The following is a 25,989-nucleotide window of genomic DNA, read 5'->3' as shown; positions in this document are numbered from 1 at the left end:
CTAGTCTTTCCTATTCACTTGTTTTCCTCTATTTCTTTGCATTGATTGCTGAGGAAGGCTTTCTTATCTCTCCCTGCTATTCTTTGGAACTCTGCATTCAGATGGGAATATCTTTCCTTTTCTCCTTTGCCTTTAGCTTCTCTTCTCAGCTCTATGTAAGGCCTCCTCAGACAACCATTTTCCCTTTTTACATTTCTTTTTTGAGGATGGTCTTGATCCCTGCCTCCTGTACAATGTCATGAACCTCTGTCCATAGTTCTTTAGGCACTCTATCAGATCTAATGCCTTGAATCTATTTATCACTTCCACTGTATAATCGTAAGGGATTTGATTTATGTCATACCTGAATGGTCTAGTGGTTTTCCCTACTTTCTTCAACTTAAGTCTGCATTTGGCAATAAGGAGTTCATGATCTGAGCCACAGTCAGCTCCTGGTCTTGTTTTTGCTGACTATATAGAGCTTCTCCATCTTTGGCTGCAAAGAATATCATCAAATCTGATTTCAGTATTGACCATCTGGTGATGTACATGCGTAGAGTCTTGGTGTTTCCCACGACCTTGGGTCACCTCTGGATGGAAAGTTGCCTGCCCGTCGTACTCAACACCATCAGTACAAGCCCCGTGAGAACACTCAGTGGAGCCCTCCCTGACAGACTCTGTCAGGAAAGTTGACTCCGCCAAGGCAGACCCCCCCGAGACACAGAGCCCACTAAGGGCTCTGTCCTTTGTTCTGACCTTTGTGAGCGGTCTCAAGATGGGGCAGCTCTGTTGGTTTGGGCTCACCTCTGAGCTGGCTCCAGAGCCCCACACTTGGTCTTCCACACCATGGGTGTTGTTTAGCTCTGAATGAGTTGCTTGGGGTACACCCAGTTGACAGCTATCTGGTCTCCCCAGAAGCTGGGATGCCAAGCTTCCATCCCTGGAGAGAGGTGAGGTGAGAGACGGAGTGACCGAGGCCTCTGAAAGCAGGGGAGAGAAGAGCAGGTGGAGGTACTGGCCTGTGTTGTGTCGGTGTCTGTGCTGACCTTTCAGCCTTCCCAGGATGTGGCTGGGATGGCAGGGCTGGGATGGGGAAAGCAGGAGGACACAGGTGACACGGCTGGGGTAGGAGGTGTGGTGACACACCCCTTCCTTCTAGTATAAGGGTGCTTCTTTTCTCAGAGTCCAGAAGGTTCCTGGCAGAAGGAATGAGGGTGGGGTGAAGAGAGAGGAAGAGAAGCTCCTGAAAGTGGTCGAAATGTCTGCTCACCAACAGAGGAGGGAACTCCTTGGTAGACACCCCGGGCCTGCGGGATGGCCACCGTTTTAGGCCTTAAGGCTTCTCCTGGGTGTGAGCACCCGACACGGTGGAGGGCAGGCCTAGCTCCACTAAGTCAAGGAGGTGACCTGACTGTCTCAGGCCCTCCACTCAGCCAGGGGGCGGACCGTCCAGCAGAGCCAAGGCCAAAGCCAGGTGCTGAAGGATAGAGGGAGGAAGGCACTTGGGGGGCCATAGCATGGCTCCCTCAGCTTGCCCTGAAGCCAGGTCAAGACCAAAACCCTCCTCAGGCCTGGGAATGGACACATGCCTCCTGCCCAGCACCCAAGGAGGTCAGTGCCAGGGGCAGGTCTGGGGCAGCACTAGCCCCACCCCAGGTGGCAAGGTTCTGGGACTTCTCTGTCAGCTCTCCAGCAGGATCAGTGGTCAGTCCCTGCTTTCCCAAGCCTTGCCTCCAAGCTCCCCCTGTGGCCGGGGAATCGCCTCCCCCACCAACCACCTCACCATCTTCCCCTCACGCTCTAGGGCAGGCATCCTTGGCTTTCCCTCAGACTCTAGTGAGTCCAAGAGACAGGTGGCATGTCCCTACGTTTCAGACACGGGGGAGGAGGGGAAGGTGGCGCACTGGAAATGCAGAGCATCTGTGCAGGTGGTCATCTGCTAAGCTCCGGGCTTGAGTCCAGCGGTCGCTGGGCGGGGAGTGGCATACAGAAAGAGAAGAGGAGAGGACGGAGGGGGAGCCCTGGGAGTGGGCACCTGTCAGCGGGAAAGGGGGCTTCAGACGGCTGCAGAGGCTCCCTGAAGCGACAGTTACCCTAGGGCACTAGCTGAAATCTGAAATGCAGTCACTTCCCAGCCTCTCAATCATCAAGAATCCCGGGTTTTCAAAGTCAGTCCACATCATCTTCTAATGTTTCCTACTGTTCTAGATATTTGGAAAACAGACTCCTTTTTAGAAGTTGCCATGCTTTTTTCTTGGCTTTTATTAGCATGTGTTAAAATCATATTATCCAAACACTACCAGAAGAACATGTATTGTTCTGCATAAAGTGCTTAAGGAAAAAAAATGCAACTTATTAAATTGGACATTCTTTTCTAGTTCATAAATTTTGGGTTACAATCAGGGCACAAAAGGAGAAACAGAATGCAGTATCAGAGCGAGAAGCTTAGTTAAGAACTTGCCCACGTTCCATTCCCCCCACTTCCTTGCAGACAGAACACTGCATCTGCATAAAGCAGCCAACAGCTTTGTTTTAATAAATACATTTTCCTTCATTCAAATCAGAAAAGTTAATTATCATAAAGCACTTTTCCTCTGACCATCTGTTTATAGCCACAGGCAAGATTTATCCACAGAGTTTAAGTGTCAAAGTGTCATTTCATTGGGCTTTCAGCTTTCTAATGCTATCTGGGTTCAAGATTGTCTCAGCAATTCATTATTGGTTTATTTATATTTACCTGGTACTTAAAAATACCAACTCTATAGTGTTTTGTGTTACAAATGCCAACCAAGGATATTTTCTCAGTACTAGAAATGTCAGTGAGTGGGCCTAAATAAGGCTTTTACCCCCAGAACACTCCATTTTCTTTAAACTGGCTTCTGCACATTAGCACTCTGATGGTTGCACAAAACCCAAGTCCCTGTTGGGACAGATTTTAAAATCAGTAATGTTCTGAAAGAAAAAATACAACTTGGAAATCTCTGTGTTTGAATCTTGGGTGGTCATGTTGAGAACAGGAAAAAAAAAAAAAAAGGCATTAAATACATTTTAAAAACATTCATTTGCAATCAAACATATTTAGATCTTCCAAGGAAGGAGCAGGTTGGTGATGGGGTGGCTGCACCCCCGGCAGCTCCATCAGGAATGGCAGGCAGGTTTGGGAGCCCAGCGGTGGCACGAACTCAGGGCAAGCTTCTGAGCACAGACCCTGCTTCCTGGCCACGATGCCTCCGAACTGCTTATAGCCAAGGGAAAGGAAGGTTGGTTGTACCTTCAGTCAGGAGTAATCATGTTGAGTTCACCTTGAAGCTGACCCAGAAGTTGGAGCAGGTACCAAGCTAAGGGCTGCCAAAGGGCAAAGCAGTCCTGACTGGAAAAAGCGGTCATCTTCGGTCCTCCCAAGGGGACCCCCTTCCCTTCTCTCAAACTTCAGTGCTTTGGGCTTCACGCAGGAAAAGATCTTAGCCATATCATTTACTAAAATTTCCATCTCACTTTACAAAAACACACTGAATAGCAGTCCTGAGTGACAAGTATATAGAATTTGCTGAGTACAGCCAAGAGAAAAACAGCTTTCTAAACTATTCTGTTCTCTGCTTCTTCCTACAGATGCGTCTGTAGGACGTTCTTTAGTTTCACAGTGATATATGCTGTTTCAGGAAGCACAAGGTGATTGGACTTTGTTTCCAGGAAGTGGTGACCTACTTCAGCTGGAGCACAAGCTTCCATGACTGGATCTAAATCCTGCCATCTATTGATACACCAGTGACAGGGTTTAGGGCAGGTGGGAGGCTCTTGGTGCCCAGTTCCTGCCAAGCGTAGTCCACCAGTCATGGCTGGGTTTCCACTATCAGTAGTTACATTTCCCTTTGATGTCTGTATTTGTCGCCTCACTCCACTCCAACCTGTCCATCTGACTTGGAAGCCTGAGAGCTTATTGAATTAGTCTGAAAAGAGGCTCTGTACCTGCTGATATTGACGGCAGTAAGATGCTAGCTTACTATTTTGCACAGCACCATATATCATGCCTGTTACTCAGGCCAACTATAGCCAACCTTTTCTTTTTAATTTTTTTTTCTTTTTTTTGTTTTTTTGTTTTTTATAAAGAAAATCTATGTAAGTTGAGGTTCAGAAATGCATATATTTTTTTACTTACAAATATTCATCTGACCAAAATTCAACATAAACTTTATGGAACACTTAACAATTGTTTTGTTTTTAAAATAACATTTCATTCAAACTGTATATAATTCAGTAATTTTTTTTTTTATACAGCAAGCAATGCTTAAACCCTGGAAAATCTGTAGAAAAGAGATTTTCACACAAAATAAGAAAAGAAAACTTTGAGGTATCCCTCACACACACATATTCATTCATCCTGACCTTCATCCACACACACACACACACACACACACACACACACATCTGTGTGTGTGCAGACACACATCCATTCTCACTCACAAAGTGGCTGCAGCATAGGCAAAAAACTGTAGGTCCAAAGGAAAATAATTGATTGTTCTAATAAAGAGTCCAGGTAGCTCAGAAAGAAACAAAACAAAATAGTCCTCTGAGGAAATTACTACCTCAAAAAAATGTTCTCAAGATGAATTTGAGATCTAAGCCTACCAAACTGCTTTTGCAAAACAGCTCCCTGCAGTCCAAGGTGACTTGTGCAAATAGAAGGAATCAAATGAGGCTAGTTCCTGTACTTCCTTTAACAAGGATGTGGGATGCCCACAGGTGCCCGGGGTGTTCTCATCACGCCAGGTACTGCTGCAGCGCCGTCTTTGCCCTGGAATCACAGAGTTCCTGTTAGCCATCATCTCAGAAGTGTAATCAAAGCTGAAAGATGGCAGCTGGGAAAGTAAAAAAAAATAGGTTCCCCCAAGGGAACTGGGGTGAGCCCAGCAGAGCGCCTACTATATAAGGGACAAAGATCTGTGGTCAGCACACACTGCAAACTCATGCTGGCTACATCCCCTTCCTGTAGTCCTGCTCTTGTCCTTACAGCTGCTGCAACTCATGGACATTCTATAGTTCTCCTTTGTCCAACCTGACCTAGGCAGGAGTAAGTAGGTGCTGATTAGAAAGTGCATGGGAGGGGCCAAGAGCTCATGGGATGAGGCTGTCGCATGGCTCAAACCTGAGGGAGGTAGGTTACGATTTTATCCTGTCCTTCACATCATGCCTGATGTGGGTTGTTATGGTGACTGGGGAAGGTAGCTAGATGAAGAGGAAACTGTGCAATGTAGGCCATGCCTTAACCTGTCTTGATCCTTGCAGAAGTGCCTTCCTTTGACCTGGGACTGAGAAGGCCTCCTTTACTCTTCCATCACGTGCATGGTCAAGGCTGCAACTGTGGAAGTCAGGTTTTAGCAATGGTCTCTTTCCCCTTCTAAGTTATGGGAAGAAAAGGCTAAAATTTTCTGTTATTATTAGCTATATACCAAAGCAGACAGGGCATGCCAAAAGCTGGACTCAAGCACAGTTTCTTTGGTGTAGTAATGGATACAATCTATAGTCTTAAAAGGAATCAGCTCAGGGATACTCCTGCAATTATTTAAGCCTCTATAAAGATGATCGTTGCAAGCAGTCCAATCCATTAGAACAGAAAGCTCCATAAAAACCGTTCTAAGTTATGAGCGAGTTGGGTTCTATGAGGTCGTTTTCCTAGGAAACAGTTTCTGAATAATGCCATAGGCTACCTCTCACTGGCCATAACTTCACAAACTCGAGGCCCTCTGAGCCTGGGGTGGAGAGGTCTAGTTGGCAATAACTCCACATCTGTTAAGTGTCTGAAAGTCAAAAGGTCACACAGCCTTGAAGACAGAAAGAACCTTAGAGATGTTGCTGTTAGGTCATAGACTGTGCCATGGTGGGAATGTCTACGTGAGGGTCTTGATCAAAATTGTGCATTACTCTTTAAAACTGCCAAATCAGACTCCTTGTGGATCTTTCTAAGGGTTTGGCTATGTTTGATTATATTGGACCTCAGAGACTGTGCCCCTGTGATCTTTCTGCTACCTATTACTATCTAAGGAGTCTTTCCAATGGACGGCTTGAAGGCAAGGTCACCTTTCCTTAAATGGACTGAGGTAGAGTAGCTTGGACCTTGATTCTTTTCATGGGGTTTAAGAAAAATGCTGAAAACATATGTACTACGCAGGTTTTGGGAAACAATACTAGACTGGTCTAAGTAATGTTAGGCCAGAGCTTAAACCTACCCCACTTCATGCTGGTGAGGTCTCTTTTCAGGTCGTTCCAGAGAGGGTTTTAAGCAGAACTATTTTAATTTCTGAACAAACACAAGAAAAAACCCTTGGAACAGCCTGGCTCTTGGCCAGAAGAGACGGGCTGACAGAGTCTGTTGCTGCTGCTGTGGAGGCGGAGGTTCCCATTCTCAAGGTGGAGCTCAAATCCTGCCTTAGTGCCTTCGACGGGACACTCATCTGAGCAGCAGCTTGGGGAACTGTTTTCTTTAACCCACTGGATACCAGGCTTCAGGGAGGCAAGAGCCCAACTCTGTGTGCTCTATCTGGCCTAGCCATTTACTCGAGGAGCCCTTAAACAAGTGCCTCTTCCCTTCCCTGGAGCAGATAAGCAAGCTGACAGCCATGGCACAGTGTGGTGTGTTCTCTAGGTGCTATGGGAGAACAGAGGGGTCCCTAGCAAAGTCTGGGGACCAGGGTGGAGAATGGATCTGGCAAGACTTTTCCACAGAGGTGACAACCTGATTTGAAGGATGGATGGTCACTGTCCAAGCATTCTCTACCTTTGCTTTCAGGACACTATGTGCCCAGGTCTCTGCCTCTCCCAGTGGTTGTTCTTTCTGACCTTTTGCTGGACCTTTTTCATTCTCTTCTAAATGTTGGGGTGGATTTAATATAAAATAATATACCCAGTCCATAGTCCTTAGCCCTTCTGTCTTCTCTCCTCGTTTATTCTCCCTAGGTGACTCTAGGCAGCTCCATGGTTGATATCCTATCCCAATTCATATCTTCAGCCCCTCTCCTCTGAGTCCCTTGGATGGCTAATAGCATCCAAAAGCTGGCACACCAAATGACAACTCTTGATTCTCCAAGACTTGATTATCCTTCTCTTCTCTTCTTCTTGGCATCTTGGCAAAAGACCATCTTGGTAGACCTCTCTTCAGTTGCTCAGGCTAAAACTCTAGGCATTTTCCTTTCCTCTCTTTAATATCCTACATCGAATCCATGAGCAAATCTGTTGGTTCTGCCTTTATATTAAATCTTCAATCCAACCACTTCTCAATACTCCCACTACTACCTCCCTCCCTTCTCACCTAACACAACTAGAACAGCCTTGACTGGTCTCCTTGCTTCCATTCCTGCCCTACTGCAAACCATTCTCCACAGAGCCACCAGAACCAGCTTCTAAAAATTCACATCAGATACTATCTCTTCCGTTCAAAACCCTTCAATGACCTCCTATTAAACTCTACATAAAAGCCAAAGTTCATGCTACAGCCTACAAGGCTCTTATGCCTCCCTGCGTCTACTTCTTCTCTCTCTCCCGCCCATTTATTTTTCCCTAGTCCACTGGTCTTCTTGCTGTTTCTTGAATGCTCAAGCTCATTCCTGCCTCAGGACCTTGACCCCCCTGTCCCTTCTGTCTGGAATACTATTCTTCTAATCATCTGCTGGGCAGACCCTCTCATTTCACCGAGGTCTTAGATCAAATGTCACATCCTCAGAGAAGCTTTTACTGACTAATTTATATGACAAGAAACTTTCTTACTTTCCATCCCCTCATTTTGGTTATACCTGCAGTACCTCTCATTATCTGTGATCACATTACATATTCATTTGCTTATTGTCTGTCTTCTGTATTAGAATATTAGATCCACGAGGGCAAGGACTTTTATTCACCCTTATATCTTTGATGCCTTGAAGCAATGCTTGGCAGAGGTCAGTATTAAAAAAAAAAAAAAAAGTACTTGTTGAATGAATGGGAAGTCAGAGGAGAGAGGCCTGGGATGGCAAATCTGGTGGAACAGAATGTGTAAACACATGAAGGTGTGATCCTGTAAGAGGGCAGGTGTGGCTGCAGCACAGAGTAGGCATGAGGGCATGGGGATATGAGGAAGGCAGGGCCAGACCACAGAGCACTCTGAGACCTGCTCAAGAGTCTGCAGGATGAAAGTGAGCTGGAACGTGGAGGCTGTATTGTAAGTGTTCACAGCCAGGAAAAACATTCTTGGCTATCTAGAGGTTAGAGGGGTCTCAGACTGTGACTCTCTCCTCCTCTAGTAAATGGTGAGCTCACTAAGGACAGGGACTCCCTACTGGTCACAGCTGCAGCCCCAGCAGCCAGGCTGGGCTGGCACAAGGCAGGCACTTAGTGAGGTTCTGAGGTAATGAATGCTTTTATAATTGGCCCTCATTTCTGCTCTCCAAAAGGCCACATGCTTTTCTATTCTAAAGATCAAGAGACTGAAAGGGAATGGCCTCAGGATCCTTTCCAGATTCCCATTACGGTGGTCCAGGCTCACATTTCATTCACAGTGAGATGAAAATCTTTAATAATCTGCCAATTATTGGTTTATCTCTTACTCAGATGTCACACAGCTGGCTCACAGATTACTAAAAAGGGAAGCCAAGGATCTAAAAGACTTTGAGTTTGACCCTGTGGCTTACTAAGCAATTTAAACTCTTCCATCAAAGAATTCAACATACCCCAAAGCAAAGACCTTTAACTTTGATACTCACTTGTCACAAAGATTTGAATCTGGTGACTGACTCAGTTTGTGTAGAATATCTACGATGCCCATGTCTCGTAATTTATCCTGGCGTTCTTGTGAGCCTGAGAGATGAAAGCTAGCAGGTTACTGGGAATATTACCCAGGCCATTGCTCTCTTTAATGTGCAGCCAACAGTCTGGAGCCTTACCCGTGTTCTTGCCCCCTCCATCCCCCCAAAACTGGCTCCCCCCAGTGTAACCCAATCTCCTCGTGCTGGGATTCTCCAACAGTGTTCTAACTGGTCTCTTGGCCTCTTGGACCCTGCTCCCTCAGTTCTGCTGCTAGATCAGTTTCTCCACAGACCACAGGGTCAAGGCCAGAGCCTTCAGCTGGGCACAAGGCCCTGTCATCAGGCCTCATCTTCATCATTTTTTTCTGGACAGACTTAGCCAGGCTCTTTCTACTCCAAACCAGTCTCGTTTCCCAACCCCTCTATTCCCTCCCACTCTTCTCTGATTTCCCAGCACTTCCTGCTGCCTCTCAGACCATGGCACCTCTAATTCCACACTGCTTTGTCCCGTCTTCCAACTAGATTAGGATCTTCTCGAGGGCAGCTTGTTTCCCTGGCACCTGGGCCGGCATGTGGTCTCTTGGCCCACACACTGAACCCAGCCCCTCCTCTTTCTGCTTTGTTCTGGACCCACTGCAAAGTGTAATTCCTCCAGATTCTCTCCTCCTCACTGAGGAGCCCAGAGTGACTCACTCATGCACTGACCTCCTTGAGACTCAGTGAACCAGAATCTCCAGGGGTGGTGCCCAGAAATCTGCATTTTACAAAGTCCCTCAGGTGATGCTCATGCAGCCAATCCAACACTGAGGCCCCCTGCACTCCTCACTACCTTGGCTGTTCACTGGAATCACATGGGGAATTTAAAAAAACCACTTATGAGATTCTGATTTAATTGGCTGATTCTAATGCAGTCAAGGTGGAGCACTATAGAGGCCTGCTCACACACATTGCCTCCCCAGGCATGGTGTAGCTCTCCCTTCTCACCAACCACCCTCTTCTCCATTAAGCTTACCTGCTTGTGGTCCTTCTATGTGCTCCCCATGCACACAGTGAAAGGTCAACCCTCCCGCCCACCCTCACCTTTCATCTTCTTCAAGTGCATCTCACCATCCTCCTTCTCAGCTCTCTCAAGGGCAAGGGCTTCTCTAGGGTCTCCTCCAATCCCCACGCTCAGTACTCTGGAACAGTGCTGACTCCAAGGTGGGGACAACATGTTAGCTAGGCCAGCAGATTCTCATTCATACCTAGGAGACTTTGTTGGGTGCTTGGGGCCCAATGAGTAGTGCCTCTACCCAGGATTTTGAGGCAGCTGATGCCATTCCTGTTTGACACCTTCTTCTCCATAATTTTTTTCAGAACAAATCTCACCAATCTCTTACCTTCCTCGTCATTCCATACGAGGTTTGATATACAAAACATAGCGGCAAGCTGCAATTTGACATGTGAATGACCCTATTTGATGCAGAAACAGAAAAAAAAAAAAGGATACTCTCATTTGAGGTAATTTTTGTAACATACCACAGACAATTCCAATAGCCTAAAAGTCTGAAGCAGGGGCCTCAAATCCAAATGTCTTGAGGGGTACAAAGTTAGTGCTAATGGGTGAACAGGTTGGGCTAAAGACAACAAAGAGTGGTGGGAAATCTGGTACACCGGGGAGGAAGGCTTGCCAGGACTCCACACTCAAATTTTAGAGACCCTCTGGCTGGCCAAACAAAACACCTCAAGGGCCACAGGTGTAGTCTGCAAAACTCAACCCATACACACAGGAACACTGGCCTAGGACAAGTCTATGCTTTTGACTATTCTCTGTCTACATCAGGAAGCGTTCAGGGCCAATAAACTGGATGGATATACACTTAATATTTATCTCTTTGGCTACTGAATATCTGATACAAATTGCTCCTGTTTCTTTAGGAACAGCATAAAAAACTTGACTGAGTCTCTACTATTCTTAAGGAGTCTCCTTATTCTTCTAAAACACACTCTCATTGATTTCTCTTAATAATGTACTGAAAGTACAACCATTTTTGCTTAAGTTATTATTTATCCATATAGAGTGCTTTTTGTTAAATGAAAGAGGACCCTAAACATCTTTACAGATGATTTTTTTGGCTGCACCATGTGGTATGTGGGATGTTAGTTCCTGACTGGAGGTCAAATCTGTACCCTGCAGTGGACACATGGAATCCTAACCATTGGACCACCAGGGAAGTTCATACAGATGATTTTTCAATTGGTCAATTTAAAAAATAAAGTTCTCAGTACACTTAAATAACTCATGCATATCTAGGAAATACAATGACACAATACATGCTCAACAGTTTCTTGAAGGCCGGGACAGACTCTTCTTGCCACGTAAAACTGTATCTAAACTAAGCAGAGACAAAGGACATGGTTTCCTTCATTAGAATTCTATGGCTGGTGATTCTTTTTCCCTCCTACCTGCCAAGGCTTTTACAGAGCTGTCCAGTTTGGGCTCCACTAAGACAAAACAGAATAAAATGCACCATCTACTCCCAGCATCAGGCCATGAATGAGTGTTTGTTGAATAAACAAAGTTATTTATATTGCAACACTAAGTATTTACATCCAGCATTCACTCAATGAATTTTTTTTGAGAAAACAAATTGCTTGATAGAGAAAACTGAAGGGTGAAGTTTTCACTAATTTTAAGTGAAACGTACAGAAAAGATCTCTTTAAAGGAGGCAATACTTATGCAGAGGAAGAATAACAAATAGGAAGATGCCAGGTATACAAAGATCAAGAGGCACCAAGAAGAAGGAAAAGTTCCTGAAAGGGTTTGCGGTAAGAAGAAATTGTAAAGCTATGCCTATTGAGAAGGAAAAGCAGAGTAAAATGTGGAGAAGCAGGCATGGCTAACTGTGGGCCCCTGTAGGCCAGAGTAAGGATGGATTTCACTGAGTCGACAGGAAGCCCTGAAGGATTTAAGCAGTGGAGGGACAACATCTGATTTACATTTTTAGAAGATCATCCAGGCTGAAGGGATTGGAATGACAGTGTAGAGGTGTCTAGGAGGTTATCATGGTCAACAGGGCATAAGAGGGTATGGCCTGAACTAGAGTGAGGGTTATGGTGACAGAAAAAAGTCAACAGCATACAGATCAGTCTTGGGGAAGGCTAACAGGACCTACCGACAAACTGGATTAATGAGGTGAAGGAGCTGGAGAAATCAAGATTGACTCCTAGAGGTGAGCAACAGGGTAGATGGCAGAGCCACTATACTGAGACAGAAGAGGTCAGGAGAGGGAAATTTAGGTTTAGGGGAGATACTTAAGAACTGATTTTTAAGCATCAATGTCAAGAAGCTTCACACAGCCACATGGAGATGCAGAGGAGACAGGAGGATATGTGAGTCCAGAGCTCTGAAGGGAGGTCTAGGCTGGAGGTGTACCCTCCATGTGGCCCTTGGATCTTGCTCCCCTCATGAAGAAAACAGCCAGCATTTGTAAAACTGTAGACACCATCGGAGTAGCTTCTTGTCAAGGCTTTTGAAGGCCATGTTGTTGTGTTTTGCATTGCTTGGTATCAATGTAAATACTATAATGACTATACTACTATAATGACAGTGTAAAAACTATAATGACTAATTTATCAGAACTGACTACTGAACTGGAGCCCAGAAACCAAACAAAGAACAGAGATGACAGTCAAAGCCATGGGAGTGGATGAGGTTCCCTAAACCAATGGTTCTCAACTCTGGTTAAACAAAAGAACCACCTGGAAGTGGGTTAAAAAAAACACTGATGCCCAGGCTACACCCCAGAACTATTAAATCAGAATCTCATGAGGAAAGGGGCCAAACAACAGTCTTCGCAAGCTCCTTCCGCTATGCAACAGAGTCACCGAACCATCAATCTCAGGACCATATGAAGAAGAGGGTCCAGGGCTAAGAAGGGAGGCATAATGTCATGGAAGCCAGGGGAAAAGAATGTTTCTGGGAGGAGGAAACAGCCAGCTGAGTTGAAATCTGCTGTGAATGAGGTAAGATGAGGAAAGAAAACTAGCCTTTGGACTTGGCATCATGGAATCAATGGTGACATTAACCAGAACAGTTTGAGTTGAACAATGGGGGTGGAGGCCAGAAGAAGTAGGCTAGATAGTGAATTTAGAGGTGAGGAAGGAGGGAGCACATTCAGAAGATGCTCATGAGAAGTCTGGCTCTGAACAGCAGCAGAGAGACAGGTGTCCTCAATGGGCGTGGGAAGTCCAGAGAAACCTTTAACAGATTACGGCGATCCTACGTGGATCTGGTATTGGAAAGGTAGTGGAGTTCCTGGTTGAAGTTGTACTTTTCTATTCATCAAACACTTACCAAGCATATACTTAAAGGCTAGGCACTGTACAAGGTGATAGATATACAATTGTACACAGAACTGACATAATCCTTGCCCTTGTGAAGCTTATGCTCACTAGGTTCACTAACAAACAACTATAAGGGGTGATAATTGAGCTAAGTGCTCCGAAGGGAATAGGATGCAGTAACAAAGAATAACCTGCGCAGACAAGAGTCCAGGAGGAAGTGTCAGCTGAGCTAAGATCCAACAGGTGAGAAGGAACCCCATGAAGGAATGGAGAGAAGAGTGCTCCAGGCAGAGGGGCAGGCATGTGTGATGGTCCCAAGGCAGGAAAGAACATGCATGGCCTCTCTGAAGAACAAAAAGTGAACCTTTGTTCACTAGTGTGAGCAAACTTTGTTCACACTAGTGAACAAAGCTATGAGGGGAAAGAAAGGAGCTGGGGGCACAGATGAGCCAGGTCATGCAGGACTTCACAGGCAGCAAAAGGTAGGGGAAGGATGGATTTTATTCAAGGTGTAATAGGCAACCATTGAAGGACTTTGGCTTCTATTTCCTTCATAAAACAAAAGGTGAGGTCACCCCTAGGAGTGATGAGGGAAAGAGAAGGTGGGGTCTAAAGAATGAGAAGGTAAGAGCCTATTCTTGTGGAGACTGGAGGTGCCAGCACGCTGGAGAAGCAGAGGGGGGACACTGAGCAGTGCTGAGTGCACACGCGGGTGTGCATTTAACAAGAAACCAGCCCGTCTGGTTTTGCGCCTTTCTCTATAGTTGTTAACTCTGCCATGCAGGCAAAGAGAAGACAGGTTCATCCACAGTTAGGGTTTCCCTAGGAGACACTGACAGAATGAAGAGAGGAAGCATGTCTAACTTCCAGATTCTGGCAAGGGGCAGTTTCTGGTGATGACAAGATCCCAGGTAAGGCTTTGGCAGTACATAGTCTACAGGTAGGTAGCAGATTATGATTGAAAGCAAACTGGTCAAAGAGTAAGAGCCAGAGGTACCAGAGACTAGAGGGTTCATCTGCACAGGACTGAAGCTTTGAGAGGGAAGATAGGATTAGGGGTGCTGAGAGAAGGCCAAGGGCCCAAGTTCTTCACTGAGTAAGAAGGGTGCAATCAGATGACAGGGTGAAAAATGGGGTGACGAGTGGCAACACTGCCCAGTGGTACGAGTCTCAAGGGATTAGTGTTGTTCCAGTTTTCAGGATGGAAGAGGATATCTGGAATTGGTTACAGAGGCGTCTATTCTTTAATTTCTGCACATTGTTTTGCGCTAGCAGCACCACCTGTCCTCGCCTTCTAATGTGCAGCTAGTGGAGTCATGCAAGGCACAGAGGCCTACCATATAATACTTGATTTTCTGCAGGATGTCATCATTGGTCATAATAAGTTCTTTTGCTGTTGTCCCATCTGCTATGTTGGCTAAGATGCACAGTGTCTGGAAAAGAACAAAGGGCGGGAAGTCAGGAAAGTTCTGAAGTCCCCAGACTCAACCTCCTTCAAGAACCTGGGCAATTTCCCACCTGCAGTACATGTTCCCGATTCTCACATGCAGTACATGTTCCCCTCTGAATGCCCTGATTTCTTATCCCCTAACGTCACTGCCCAAAAAAGTAACCACACCTAAGAAAAGTCTGCCTTAGGTAGACAAGAACCCAAATGCTTCAGAGGCTTCTTTCTGAGCGTAAGCCATCACTGCTAGGCAAAGGCAGCCACGGCCATATTATCACAAAAATCAAAGGGTAAATGTAATTTATTATTATGTTCTTGAAAATTTCATTTTTAAGAGGCAATCTTCCTACTAACCCATACGGTTTCTTCAAAGTGGTAGTCTCTTGAGTAGAAGCTTCGTAGGTGTTATAACTCCCCCACCCCTCCTCCTAGACGCTACTTGTTTCCAAGCCCATGACCTTCTAAATAAAGACCTGACCCTGTCCATTAGCCTCATGAGATGAGGACCTCTTGACTTTTTGAAACCCTACCAGAGGGAACAGAAAGAGAAGCGAAATGTATGCAGGAGCTGGTCCAGGTTGGCCTAATGTGGAGGGTGGAGGGAGCCTGTGCCAGCTGGCACTCTTGAGGACAGTGCCCACCCTGGTACTGGAAAAAGAGCCTGCTCTTGTCAGCTGTTACATCCTCACAGCCAGACCAGCAGGTGGCAGGGATTAAGGTAAAGGTGAAGAGCCTGTGGCAGGGATAGTGAGCCAGTGCCAGCCCCAGCTATTCCACAAATACTGGCCGAGCACCTGTAATGTGCCTGAACTCTGCCCACTCTACTGAGCAACAGGCTGAGATAGGAACAGGACACACTCCCTAACTCCAAAGGCAAACACACAATTACATTTCACTGTGGTGCAACTGAAGTGAAAACAGAACTGAGAAAGCTCTAAGTCCATCTGTGTGATAACACAAGGGCAGGGAAGGGCCAGGGAAGGGTTTCTTGGAGGAAGTGACACCAAGTCCACGAGCACAGTAAGGAATCACTCAAGGAAAAGTGACTAGAGGTGGGCATGGGATTTGAATTCAAATATATTTTCTCCAATTTTAACCTTTTTCTTTGCTAGACTTTAGTTAGTTAAGCTTACAGGTTATAGCTAATTGAGGAGGATGTTTTCTTCCTATGGCCCAGACCCTCAAATATCTTAAAGGGTATATGGTCTTATTTTTCCTGGGTTAACAACACCACAGTGTATAGATTGTTAAGGAGTGAGTACTGAGGTTGTCCCTAGGACACAGGAAACAGAAAATGGACCATTTATGGTCCAAGGCACTGGGGGACTATTATTCCAGGGTGCTTAGATCATAATGAGGAGACCCTGATATGACCCACAAGTGGGAGAGAGATGACCTGAGGAAGAAGTTAGATTCAGTGACCTGGTACATGGTGAGCCTGTCAGAAGTGCTGACAGGCACAACACCCTTGAATTTTTCAGGACTGAGGAGACAGCAAAGAGGAAAAACAGGATTGGACTCTAACTATGGACAAGAATTCAGATTCACCTAGGGAAGAACTACCTATTTCTTACCTACTAGGACAAGGGATAGAAGGGAGGATTTCAGGAAACAACCCTCAGAATAGACTAGGCCAGCAAGATAGGCAAGTGATTCCCCTTCTTGCAGGTTAGAATACACCCACGCATCCTCAGGCTTGTCCAGTATGGCACAGTGAGCTACAGTTCTGCTCTCAAGCCCACACACTCCTACTGAGTATTCTGATGGAGACAAGAAACCAAATCTTAAAGAGACTAATTTAGTTCTTGGGCCAAGCCAATTTAACACATGAGCTAGGGAGCAGAGAGAAAAGCAACACACACACACACATGCTTTCATGTGAACAACTGGAAATCAATGATACAGAGTAATAATTGGCAAATTATGGCCTGTAGGCTGAATCCAACCCAACCCAATACCTGTTTTGGTAAATCAAGTTTTACTGGAAGACAGCCACATCTACTTGCTTACATATTGTTTATACCTGATTTCAGGTTACAACATCGCAGTTAAGAAGTTGCTACAGAGACTGTATAGCCTGCCAACTTAAAATATTTACCTTGCCCTTTGTAGAAACAGTGTGCTAAACCCTTGAAATGGATAATGCAGTTTTAGGATGATGCTCAATAGGAGTGGTTAGAACGGAACACTTCTTGTGTCCCTGTTTTAAGGACAGATAGATATGTTCACTATCTTGATCACAGTGATTGTTTCATGCCATATACATATGTCAACTTATCACACTGTATGCTTTAAATATATGTACCTTGTTGTATATTCATATACCTCAATAAAATAGAAAAAGAGAATGTATCTTTGATTCTTTTGAGAAGAATTAAACTTCTACCTAAAAAGCAGGCAGTTTAAGCCTCCCCATAGTCACCCACACTTCCCATTACCCAAACCTGTTTGAGCGGGTATCACTGGATTCTACCAAAAAGCCTTATTGTTGTTGGTCTTTTCTTTTGCCCCTATCTGAATCTTGCCTCACCTTTCTACCTTGCTTCGCTTTTCAAGTTAGTGGAATTCTATGTGAGCTGTCTTTACAGACAAATTTCTATGCTCTCCATGTAGAATAGTTTATTTTGACCACTGCGTCTTCTTTATTGTGTTCTAGAAATGAATCTCATTTACCCTAACTTCAGTGATGCCTACAAGATCATAGTTTTTCTGTGTTCAAATTTTGTTCATCAAAAAACATAGTTGTTCACTACTGAATTTCAATAAGAATCACCTAAAATGTTTGCCTAAAATCACTTTGTCAAATCTATCACCTTCTTTGCTCACAAATTCCAACAAAGCTCCCAAGTCCTACTACTCTTGCCTCCTGGAGTGCTCTTCTGAAGCCTGATGAATTGCTTTAACTCAGGAACACAGAGGGTAAGGACGTGGGCCCTGCAGTTAGACTTTGGGTCCAACTCTCCACAGATGATCTTGGGCAAGTTTCTCCCATACATGTAAGTGTACAGCTCAATGAACTGTGAAATGAACACGCCCATAGAGCCAACATTTAAGTCAGAAAGTTGAACATTACCATTATCTCAGATCTTGTGTTAAAAATATGTGTGCAGGTGACTTTTTCCTTTATGATAAAATGTCATATATACTATGTTAAAAGTCTTGTAATAAACCCCAGGAACTAGAGAAGAAAAGTAATTCCCAAACTGTTCTCTAATGAACATCCTTATTGAACATCCTTATTGAAATTCAGCCTCTATACTTTTATGTCTGTCCTAAACTTGCCCTATTGAAACACAACAGAAAGAAGGAGTATAGGAAAGAAATAAGGAAGAGAGATGTATAAGAGTAAAGAAATAAAAGATGTCTTCAGCATAAGGGGTTTTTCATCAGGAAGTTGCAGGAATTTGGTTCAGATCATAGTGATAAGGAGGGCTAGAAATGTGAATCCTGGGAAAAGGATTCACTCTAAGATGGTCAGAAGTGTCCATCCCCATAGTGACAGAGTATATATAGTGCATGACACAGAGGGTAAAACTACAGACTCTGCTCGTGTCTTCTTCCATTCCAGGAGGAAGAATTCTTGAAAAGAGTTTCAGGGATGGTGGAGGGCCTTCTCCTTCAGACCCTTCCTGTGTCTACAGCACTTCTGAACTCAGCACCGTCTTGTCCAACAGAGTGACTCAGGAGGTTCCTAACTACCATTCCTCTTGCTACTCACACTCAAAAGATATTCCTCAAAAAAAAAAAAGGGAGCACATACCTGCTCTTTGACTTCAATGCTATGCTCCCCTTCCAAAATAAGGGTGACAGCTTGCATAATTTGCTTCCCATGAGTACTCATTATTTTATCTATGTGCTGCAAAACAATAGGAAGTCCACAATTATCATCTGGAGAACAAAGAAGAAGACAATAGGAAAGAACAGAAGGCTTCCAAAAGTTAGACAATACAGTGCAGTACACAATTGCTTCAAAGAGAACACCATGAGTATAGGACCAGAGGCCACAGAACCATGTTTACAAGTATGTTGTTGCTGTTCAGTCATTAAGTTGTGTCCAACTCTTTGCAAGCTCACGGACTGCAGCATTCCAGGCTTCTCTGTCCTCCACTATCTCCCAGTTTGCTCAAATTCAAGTCAATTTATTGCATGCTGCTGATATATTGTGGTTGTTTTTTTTTTTTTTTTAATAAAAAAAAAAATTTGAAGGTTTGTGGTAACCGTGTGGAGCAAGTCTATCGGTGCCATTTTCCCAACAGCATTATTTTTAAATTAGGCCGTGTTAAAAATACATTTTCCTTTTAAGACATAATGCTTATTACATGCTTAACAGACTATAGTGCAGTGTAAATGTAACTTTTATATGCACTGGGAAATCAAAAAAGTTCTTGTGACTTGTTTTATTGCAGTGATCTGGAAACCAAAACCAGCAGCATCTCCAAGGTGTGCCTGTATTATGTTGTGAAGCTATATTTTGCCTTCAATTTTTTGCTGTTGATGACTTCAAGATGAAGATAGCAGAGACTTGGCCTGACAATACAGAACTGCAATCACTGAGGATTCTTGAGGCCAAAGATACTAAATAGAAAGGAAGCTAAAAAATGGATGGGGGAGGGGGAGAAGCCAGGGATTTGGAAAATATGGTGTAGATTTACTAATACTCTTTTGGGGCACAAATGTACAGAAAGGACTCTGAACACAAGTGATGCATGCAGAAGGGAACCACCCATGTTTATTTGCCACTGACCCTGCTGCTTAGGGAACATTAGAGAACAGCAAGAAAGACCCCACAACAAGGCTCAGCCTCTCCTGCTCTGACATATGCCCACTGCTCTCCATCCAGGCTGACACCTCTAGAGGTCAGTCCAGTCAATGTGGGCAAGGAGATGGCACTGAGGAGTCTCTCAAAGGACAGAAGCTCAGGCCCCAGAGAGAAGTGATTTAGGCAGATGAGAAAACCCATTCTGGCTGGCAAACAAAGTCAGAATAAAGCAACAGAGGCAGGCTCCCATCTAGCACGTAGGACCAAGAAGGGGAGACAGGACAGGCAGTGCAGGAGTGGAGGCCACATGGTGAAGCAGCTCCAGAACGCCTAGGAAGGTGACAGGCCTAACTATCAGCTCTGGCTTCTCTGACAAGGGGCACGCCTTCGATCATAAGTTCTGGGCAGATGTTGATGGGAGCAGAGAGGCAGGGCAGTGCTCTGTAATATATATGCCAGGCTAGTTAATTTGGAAACTGGGGTAATTTTACTTACAGGGCGAGTAGAGAGTAGGTTTCTAAGAAGTCCCAATGTCTTCATCAGCACATTCAAATCTGAATCTGATAATAACCGGAAGAGCTGTTCAGTACTCAAGCTTCGCAAAATATCTGCTTTTATTTTTTGTTCAGCCTGAAATGCCATATTCTGGAAGGATTAAAGAAGTTTGAAGAATCACATCTACATTTACTTTATTAAATTATATTTTAATAGTAATTCTGATAATTTTCAAAGTATAAACAGAATCTGCAGAAAATCCTTAAGGATAAGTCATATTGTTTTTCTAATTCTTGTTTATCATCTATAATTCTGTCTGTCAAGAGAAAAGTTAACTGTCACTCCTATACATACTCCTCAATGAGAAATACGACCACTTTCTGACATGGCATTTTCATGTCTTAAGATTTCTCAAATAAATACAAAATCTACTATTATAATTTTTAAAATTTCATTTATTTAGTTCAATTTATTTAAACTGTAAAAACAAAACAGTTCACCCATTTCTCCCACCCCCACCCCCACCTTTGGAACCACCAATCTGTTCTCTGTATCTATGAGCTTGGTTATTATTTTCGAGAATACCCTTCTGGCTATCAAGTTGCTGTCTGTGTTCTTCAATAACAAAATGACTGCTAACAACTATACTGTGACAAGTACTTTGAGAAAGACTTAAAGCTACTCCTCTATCATGCGTGAAAATAAACAGTGGGTTTTGTTAACTTTACTGGCACAAACCACCTACTGCATTCACAGTTCTCTGTTACTGCTGATATGGTTGGCCATACCATGCAGGAGGTTCTCGGGGGTGGAGATGTACCCAAGACCAGCAGCCCCAGATGGCCAGGAGCTATTTTGCTCCTTTTTCTCCTTTCTGGACATATTATAGATTACCCTAGCTTAACCTGAAGCTATAACAACAAGTCTGAAGGAAAAAAAAAAAGGCAAATTCCAAATAATTCATAAATCAACTTCTGGTTTAAAAATCTCTTGTAAACTAGACACTTAATATAACATGTGGGTATTGCCCTCCAGGAACTTTTTGAAATTAAGGATCTAAGACATATGAAAGATGAAATTCCGAATACAGGCAACATGTCAGAGCAAAAAGAGTACTGGGTTAGGTGTCAAGAAACCCAGGCCAAAGAGAATTCCAAGGTTTTATATTCTGTGAACGAGAACATAACAACTGGTAATAAGGAGATTGATGAGAGTAAGACAGTTAATATGAATTTGAAGAGTGGGGTAAGTTTAGTTTTCAGCATTAAAACTGTACTTGTCAGAGAGCCCTCAAATGAAGTCCCATTAGCCATTGAAGTGACAACCCGGGAAAGGGAACAATTCTATCTGGATATGCATATTCCAAAGCAATCTCTTCTGTGCGGGGAGCTGAAACCATAAGAGCAGATGAAGTCCCTGAAACTATAGTGTAAAGGGAAGTGGAAACCGGGAAATGAAACTTGGGGGAACGTCTCCTGAGAAAAAGCTTGAAAAGGAGGCTGAGTACAAAGTGAAGGGGAAAAAAATTCCTGGGAGTTTCAAGAAAGAGAAGTCCAAAAGCTGTTAAGTTAAGAAGAAAAAGAACTGAATCTGATACACTCAGTGCTTTCCTGAAAGACAATTATTTCCATCCCAAAATTTGGGTGAAAAGACAGCAGACACAGCACAGTACCAGAGGATGAACATGGGCCGGGGACAGGCCCAGAACCTGTTTCTAGCATGTATTGATGATTCATTTACCCTCTAAATTCTATTTCTCAATTGTAAGGTGGATCTATACCAATATAACGTAAAATAAAAATTACAGATAGCAAATATAAACTCTTAGGTTAGTTTCTGGCATATTGGATTGAATTATAACTGCTATAATTATGTTTAAAAAATTCATGTAGAATTATGGTTTATTTTCAATTTCAATAGATTTGAAAAAATTTTAATGAAAAATGGTTTTCTGACTTCATAGTTACACAGTTTTAGAATTCAGATTATTACAAGTTATTCACTAGAAACTGCTAAGAAATGATTGAGCATGTACACCCTAACTCTCTTACCTTGCGCAAGCTGTTCAACCACTCTGCTTAGTTTTCTCATCTGTAAAATATGTATACTCTAGCTTACTTCACAAAGACGTTTTAAAGGAGACACAAAACCACCCTGTAAAGTACATAGCTCTACACAGATATCAATGAGTTCATGATGAGGAAAACTTTTTCCCCCAAATTCTACTTTTCTTAATAAATAGGAGAACCAAGGAACACAGTGGCCAAGAAACTTGCTTATACTCAAATCTGAAAGGTGAATGAAATCTTTTAGGTCCTAAGTCTTTAGAAAACTGAGCCAAAAGAGTTAAGATTTTTAAAAAAGATAATTTCAGACATTCCAAATAAAACATTCTTTAGTTTTAACTTCAGTAACTGCTTTCTCCTCTTTGTGAAACATACCATTAAAGCCCAAATTCCATTCACTCGTAAAGCAGGATTTTCACTTTGGGTTAGTCCACAAAGTAGCTCTACAGCTCCTGATTCTAAAATTGGCTGTGATTGGAAAGGAGAAAAAACAGTTTTAAAGTCAGGTTTGTAAATGAAGTGTATATAATATACACAGCCTGGCACTCTGCCTACGATTTCTTTCCTCCTCTTACCAATTTCAAGCAGCCTTCACAAGGCAGGGAGTGAGGTGGTTACAAAAATCACCTTGAGAAGGGTAAGTGTAGGGACAATGACTCTGTCACAGACCCAAAAGCCAAAGTAAAGCCTGTCGTCTCCCTCTTCCCCAGTGCTGACTCAGGAGACATCCTCCTTCTGTGTGCGTCCGCTCTTGCCCGTGCAGTCTGTCACCTAGTTCCGCACTCTCCCTGCCCTCCTCTGAGACAGCCACTCCCTGCTCTGTTGCAGCATGTGGCCCAGTGTTCTCCACAAACTGTGACTATGGAGCGACACGGTTGGTTTAGAACAGAACTAACTTCCTTCCAAACTGTTAATCTTATTCATCAATGTGCTGCAGAATTCAGCTTTTGGAATTATTTTCAGGACTACCTATCAATTATACAAGCAAAATAGTCTTGTACTTTTATAGTCAAGTATAGGTATAAATAGTCAAATATTTTAGGTATTAAATGTGATACATTTTAATACCTAAAATAGCATGTGTTAGTCTGACGACTTGCTTTATTTATGATATTTGGCTGAAAATAGGTTTTGATAGTTTCTAAAAAATTCAGACCTTAGAGGACTGATTTACCATCACCAACGAATGCTTGAAAGGTTTATTTTTGAACTGGGTTCTAGAAATGTCTTAAGCAATTCAGACTTGCATACCAAGACAAAGGTCAGTGCCTTTCAAGATGATATTTTTGAAGAAAAATACACTTTACTAGTACAAACTGTACAGTTAAAAAAAACTTTTTATTTTAAAATAAATTTAAACTTATAAGGTAGAAAGACCAATTTAAGGAACTTCCATATATTCTTTTCCCAGACTCACCAATTTTTAACATGCTGCCATATTTGTTTTATCATTATGTCTCGCATTCTACACACCCATATTCACATTATTTATCCTTTTTCTGAACCATTTAAAAGTAGAATGAAAACATCATGCCACTTTACCCTGAATACCTCAATGAGTATTTCCTAAGAACAAGGATATGCTCTTAGATAACCATAGAACAGTTACCAAATTCAGAAAAACTGACAGTAAAACAGTACTTTTATTGAAACTAGTCCATATTCCAATTGTGTCAACTAGCCCAATAAATGCTTATACCATTTCCTTCCCTTCCAGTTAAGAATCCAGTTTACTTTTAATACTAAAAAATTAATCATGTTAATGACTCTACACCAGAGCCCATCTACCTTCCTTTCTAGCTACATCCTAAATATTCTGAAGGTAGCTGTTCAGGATGATTAAAAGTGTCACACTGACTGCAACCACATCATCCTCAGCAGAGACAGGCGCTCTGGTGTCCTATCCTGCCTCCCCTTCTTTCAGAACAACTACCAGTCTCTCCCACTTTGTCCCAAGATTTCCGCTTGCTGAATGACAGTCTTTGAACCACCACTTCGTTACTAATGTCTTCCTAAATACCAGTTGAAAGCCTGAAGCATTACAGTGCAGAAAAGAAATTCACCAAAATGGGACACTAAACGCACTTAATAACGGATGGTGTCCAAACCTAGCTCGTGACTAGGCAGACCAGAGGCATTTTACCACTGTAAAACTAATTCTATCAGGTAGCCTCTTCCCTTTATTAAAGTTTATTTCTCTATCATAAAAACAATTTATAAAATGCATATAAGGGGGGAAAAAAATCCCAAATGTAAACCCTCCCTAAATAAGTAACATTAACATTAAAAAGACTACTTTTCAAAATAAAGCTTAAAAAAAAAAGACTACTTTTCAGTGCCAGCAGTTATCTCCATGCAGTGCCATGTAATCTTGGTTTACAAAATTGGGTCTTAATTTATTCTTTAGTAAATATAATTTGAAAACAGTCTATTACTTGTGTAATTATTTTCTATATTTACAATTTTAGACAGTTCAGATTGACTATAATCTATAATATCTTTAAAATAAACTGCATATGCCAGGCAGAGAAGGGATCACAGAGAATGACAACTATATTTTAAAATTAATTTAATGCCCCCCCCACACCCAACACCCAAACAATTCAGAATTAGTGAATTGTTAAATTAGTGTTAAATCCCAAGCCTCAAATTTTAATGTCAACTACAGTGAAAATTATTTAACTAAGCTCTAGACTGGGCAAAAGTCATCTAGGAAGAGAAAATCAACACTAACCTCTTTGCTTGGAGAAAATTCAAGAAGGAGATTACACAGCATGGACGATGCTACTACTAGGATTTCATCTGGTGCATTTTGTAAAACCTATGGAATTAAAAAAAAAAGGATACTATTAATAGTTTGCAATCGTGCAGGTAAGATCATCAGAATAAATGAGAACAAAAACAATTTATCTTTTAATCTGATTTCTCATCTTGGAGAGAGAGGAAAGATCCATCTGACACTGAGTGAGACTTCACCTAGTGCTGTCATTATGACCGACTAGGGCCCTCAGGTCTGTCTTGCTGGAGAACTACAGCTCATTGCTACATGGAAAAGGAGATAGACACGAGTCAGGGATGGGGTGCTCTATGCAAAAAGTCTGAAGATCAGAGAATTGCTCTGAGGCAAGTTAACCCAATTGATTCCACCACATCAGGCATTTATGAAACCACAGAACTGCCCAAGGGCCTGAGCCTTTCCATTGCTTCTGGAAGGACCCGTCTGAACAGGAATGTGGATGGATCAGACTACGACATAGGAAGAGCAAGGTGAAGAATTGGTTCTCAGGACTGGAATCACATAGTCCTGGTTCCAACCGTCACTCCTCCACTTATTAGACGTGTGAACTTAAGCACATTTCTTAACCTCTCTGAGACTTCACAACACTTCCTTGATGTGAATATTTAAGATTACATGTCATTTGCTGAATAAGGGAAGTGGCATAGCATGGAAATAAGAATGCAGAATGCCTGAATGCAAATTTCAGTTCAATTACCTAATAAGTTTATGAATTTCTTGCCTGTAAAATGAGGATAATAACAGAGTCTGCTTCAGGGATTTGTATGAAAATTAATATATAAGAAGATTTTAGAGCAGAAACTATCACACAGTAATGGCTACATAAAAATAAGGTTTTAAAAAAGGTAACTCCTTGCCATAATTGCTATCAGGCACAATATCAGACTCATACAAGTTATACAGCAAACTATCGTGGACTCCTGCTGAACTCAGAGAAGACAACACAGCCTGATGACAAAGGTTAATTGCCATTAGTTATTATCAGAACCCCTTCCTTCTAGATTCAAAGAGAGAAGCCTTCATAAGCACCACCAGTTATATGCTATATCCACTTCAAAGAAATCCTTTGCACTTGGAATCAGACCAGGATCAGGCTTATGACCCCAAAAGGAATCCTAGGAGTTCTAATTACACAAAATGGAAATGGATCATTAAAAAAAAGAAAAAATTCAGAGAGTTAAATGATTATCTGCTTTCTTCAGCTAAATCAAGTCTGAAGTTCCCATGTTAAGAACAAACAAGAATTACAAAATCAAAGCAATTCTCCTAAAATACTGTGTTTTAAGTCTCCTGTGAATAGTTAGCTGGGTGATAAAGATCAAATCTCATATACTAGGCTGGCCAATCT

At 42.8% G+C, this 25,989-nt stretch overlaps 1 protein-coding gene across 7 annotated transcripts in view; it reads right to left on the bottom strand.

Moving 5' to 3' along the window:
* Positions 1-2,223: 2,223 nt before the first annotated feature.
* Positions 2,224-25,989, bottom strand: part of ARMC8 (armadillo repeat containing 8) — a 105,751-nt gene continuing 81,985 nt past the window's right edge. For 3 of the 7 annotated variants that reach the window (XM_040233444.1, XM_040233477.1, XM_040233462.1), the window contains 6 exons: positions 24,579-24,665; positions 22,220-22,312; positions 19,779-19,928; positions 18,285-18,380; positions 14,415-14,510; positions 9,847-10,202 (listed from right to left, as the gene is read on the bottom strand). In XM_040233444.1, the coding sequence (XP_040089378.1) occupies positions 9,969-10,202; positions 14,415-14,510; positions 18,285-18,380; positions 19,779-19,928; positions 22,220-22,312; positions 24,579-24,665 (756 nt within the window). In that variant the 3' untranslated portion in view covers positions 9,847-9,968. Of the gene's footprint in view, positions 4,772-8,708; positions 8,803-9,830; positions 10,203-14,414; positions 14,511-18,284; positions 18,381-19,778; positions 19,929-22,219; positions 22,313-24,578; positions 24,666-25,989 lie in introns of those variants that run through there. The other 4 variants (XM_040233489.1, XM_040233467.1, XR_005719729.1 and 1 more) reach the window with 3 other exon arrangements.

Source organism: Oryx dammah, unplaced genomic scaffold (assembly GCF_014754425.2).
Source record: "Oryx dammah isolate SB20612 unplaced genomic scaffold, SCBI_Odam_1.1 HiC_scaffold_2, whole genome shotgun sequence".
NCBI classification, from domain to species: domain Eukaryota; kingdom Metazoa; phylum Chordata; class Mammalia; order Artiodactyla; family Bovidae; genus Oryx; species Oryx dammah.
Note: the sequence above shows the minus strand (reverse complement) of the source record. Positions and strands in the feature narration are given on the sequence as shown.